The following is a 3,141-nucleotide window of genomic DNA, read 5'->3' as shown; positions in this document are numbered from 1 at the left end:
GTAGAGCATTGAGAAGGCAGTGGAGACTTGGAGAGAAGATTTTCACATGCTGGCACTTTTTGCCCTGTGTTTGCTCATCTCTCCTAGCAACCTGGATCAGCCAAGTGCCAGGTGATTTCCTCCAAGTCTCCCTTCAGGTAGGGCTGCAAACCAAATCCCCCAACACAGCCAGCCAGCTGGAACCCAACAATCAACCCCAAACTCACTCACCAACATCACACAAGGCAACAACCTCAGAAAAATAAGTTTTGCTTGAAATGTGTTGATATAATTATTAAGAAAAGTGCAAGAAAAGCGACCAACTCTCAGTTGACTGAATGAACAACACAAAATAAAGTCAGATTTTAATATTCCAGTTACCTTTAATATATTTGGTAAAGTCAGATTTTATCATTCTGGTTACCATACTGGCAGAGAACACATTTTAAATACATCGAAGACTCAGAAAGATTATCAATTATTATCTGAGTCTCTACTGACCTAACTGGTCACAAGGGCCTAGTTTGGCAAGAAAAGCGGGAAGGGAAGGGGGAAGAGGAAAAGGAGGGAGACTGGAGGCTAATCAAAGCCCAGGATTCTTTAGAAGTTGAGCAGCATCCAGAGCTGGCCCACGGGATGGGAGTCTGAGGTAGATTGGGCTCTGGCGACCTCAGCAGGACCTAGTTTCCAGAGACACTAGAGTGTCCAGTGCATGAATCCTCAGTTTGTGACACAGGAGTTAGCAGTGTCCAAAGATTCCAGGGTCTGGAAGGAAGAACAAACTTTGGCGAATTTGGTAAGCACCACGGACCCAGCAGGTCCAGCGGCAGCACAGGAGGGACTCTCATGCAAGACTAGTGACGTTCAAATAGCCAAAGCTCTGAAATGTCAATGCGACCAGTCTCAAAGGATCCCCACGCAAGAGCAGTGGGGTAGAAAGGCATCCCCTGGGCTTAGGGGACAGGGCCACAACCACACCCAGAAGCCTTGGCGGGATGCTGGAGCCCTGGGCTCAGCGGATCAGCGTTGTCCGGCGACGGTGCATCCACAGGCAGGGGCTGAGCCTCTGGGTCCTGAGCAATGTCCAAGGAAAGCCTCCTCTTAGCCCTGGGGGGAGCAGTTGGCTCCTGAGTCCCCTGTTTCCAAGGACGACGATGAGGGCCACATCTTCCAGCTGGGTGGCGATCCGGGGCAGACGGACCTGGGGTCGGCGGCTGAGTCGGGCCGGGCTCCCCGGAGGTGCAGGTGGCCTCAGCCTCGAACTGGGCGGCCGAGCAAGAACCCCGGGCCGGCGAGGAGCGCCGGGACACAGCACTCACAGGCACTCGGTGGCGGGTCTCACCGTCCGCGGCTACAGGCCTATGGGGGCGCCGAGCGCGGCGTGGCCGGTGGTGCCTCAGGCCCAGAGCGGCTCCCCAGGGCGCGGGGACCTCCCTCCAGGCGTCCAGGCCCTGGCTGCTGGGCTCCGTGGGCTGCGTGTGGTCCACCACGGTCTGGTCCTGCCCGCGTTTCCACAGCTCGTAGCGCTCCGGTTGCAGGATGCGCACGAAGACGTCCATGGAGAAGGCGACACGGCCTTCCCCGCAGCTGCACTGCGACGCCACTTTGCCATAATCGATCCAGCGCGGGGAGGCGAAATTGATGGCTTCGGCGCAGTTGAAGCCGTGGTTGAAGCCAGAGTGGTAGCCATAGGGAAACGTCACCATGAACTCTCCAGCCTCCTGAGTGACCCGACCGAAGGGGATGCCGTTGTCCTTGAGGACCGTGGGCGAGATGAGAGCCACCTTGTGCCGCAGGAAGGCCTCACAGTCCCGCGAGCTGCCCGGGAAAAGCTCCCTGGCCAGGAGTTCCAGGCGCCGGCCGTGCTCCGGGGGCACCGCGTACCAAGTCTTGGGCTCCCCAAAGTGCAGGTAGTTGATGCTGTAAAGGTCCATGTCCTCCGTGTGCCAGGCAAAGGCGGTCTTCCACATGCCAAAGTAAAGGTAGGGGGTGTTGACGCCTTCGATGACCACTCCGCACTCCTGTTCCAGCAGGTCCTGAATGGTTCCCAGGTGTCCAAGGTTCCACTGCTTCGTGTTTTCATCGAATAAGGAGCCACTGACGTCAGCCCCATATACTGGTGAACCATAGGGGCGTGTTTTCCAGTATTTTCGCTCCAGGTCTTTAAAATCCAAGTGTGGTGGAGTCCCATATTTTTCAGTCTTTGCTAAGTGGCGGTACTCACCCACGGTCATGGCCTTCTTATTTTTGTGGTATTGAGTAAACACTCCTGTTTGCCCAGAAATCACCTGCTGGAGGGGAGCGGCTATTAAGATGTCATCGATATCATCATAGGTCTCTCTGGCTTTCCAGTCCTTGGGTGGAATTACCTTGGCCAGGCCTGCTCGGTGTGCACCTTGGGATTCCATATAAGCAATGTATGTATCGAAATCATTAAACTCTTCTTTGGTTGGATGAAATACCATTATGCTACAACTTGGGTTCTGGGCCCAGTTGGACTTAGACTTCATAGCTTTCATTAATAAGCAAGAAACTCCCAAGTTTTTACTTATGTTCTGGATAGGTGAGGATGCTGGAAAACACTACTTTTTCAAAAATGTGTTGGAGTATATCAGCAGGAACCCCCAGTAGACTTTAATGCAATGAGTTGATAATATTTCTTAGGCTTGCTGATTCTGCAGGGGACTCCACGCTGGGCAGAAGCCTTGCTCAGGACTGATGCTGGCTGAGCCTGCAAGTCTGTGATGTCCTTGGTCGACACTTGGCTCTGGCCTCTTGAGGTCTAGTGAATCACCCAGCCCTGGGTGGGTATCCCAAATGTCGTGTCTTCAGGTCAGTATTGAAAACAAAACCTAAGAAAAAATACAATAGAGACAGGTTTCAAACTAATGTTTGGAAATAGTTACTAGGGAACTACAAACAAAACACCACCATGGAATATAATTGCATATTCAAAGAAAGGCTAAAATTTCATAAGATTGACAATACAATAAATGTTGTTGTGAACAGTGGAAATTCTTGTACTCTGGTAAGGAGAATGGAAATCATTACATTCACTTTGAAAAACTATTTAGACAGAATCCACTAAAACTGAACTTACCCACGTGCTTTGATTCATGCCTAGGATATGTGTGTGTCTGTGCAATGAAAGTCAAGTCCAAG

At 51.8% G+C, this 3,141-nt stretch overlaps 1 protein-coding gene across 1 annotated transcript; it reads right to left on the bottom strand.

Moving 5' to 3' along the window:
* Nucleotides 1-366: 366 nt before the first annotated feature.
* Nucleotides 367-2,769, bottom strand: KDM4D (lysine demethylase 4D). The gene has a single exon (XM_060303933.1). The coding sequence runs from the start codon at nt 2,496-2,498 to the stop codon at nt 933-935; it is 1,566 nt and encodes a 521-aa protein (XP_060159916.1). The 5' UTR covers nt 2,499-2,769; the 3' UTR covers nt 367-932.
* Between the last annotated feature and the right edge of the window lie 372 nt (nt 2,770-3,141).

Source organism: Globicephala melas, chromosome 8 (genome assembly GCF_963455315.2).
Source record: "Globicephala melas chromosome 8, mGloMel1.2, whole genome shotgun sequence".
NCBI classification, from domain to species: Eukaryota; Metazoa; Chordata; class Mammalia; order Artiodactyla; family Delphinidae; genus Globicephala; species Globicephala melas.
The sequence above is the reverse complement of the archived record's forward strand: the minus strand, read 5'-3'. Positions and strand labels throughout refer to the sequence as shown.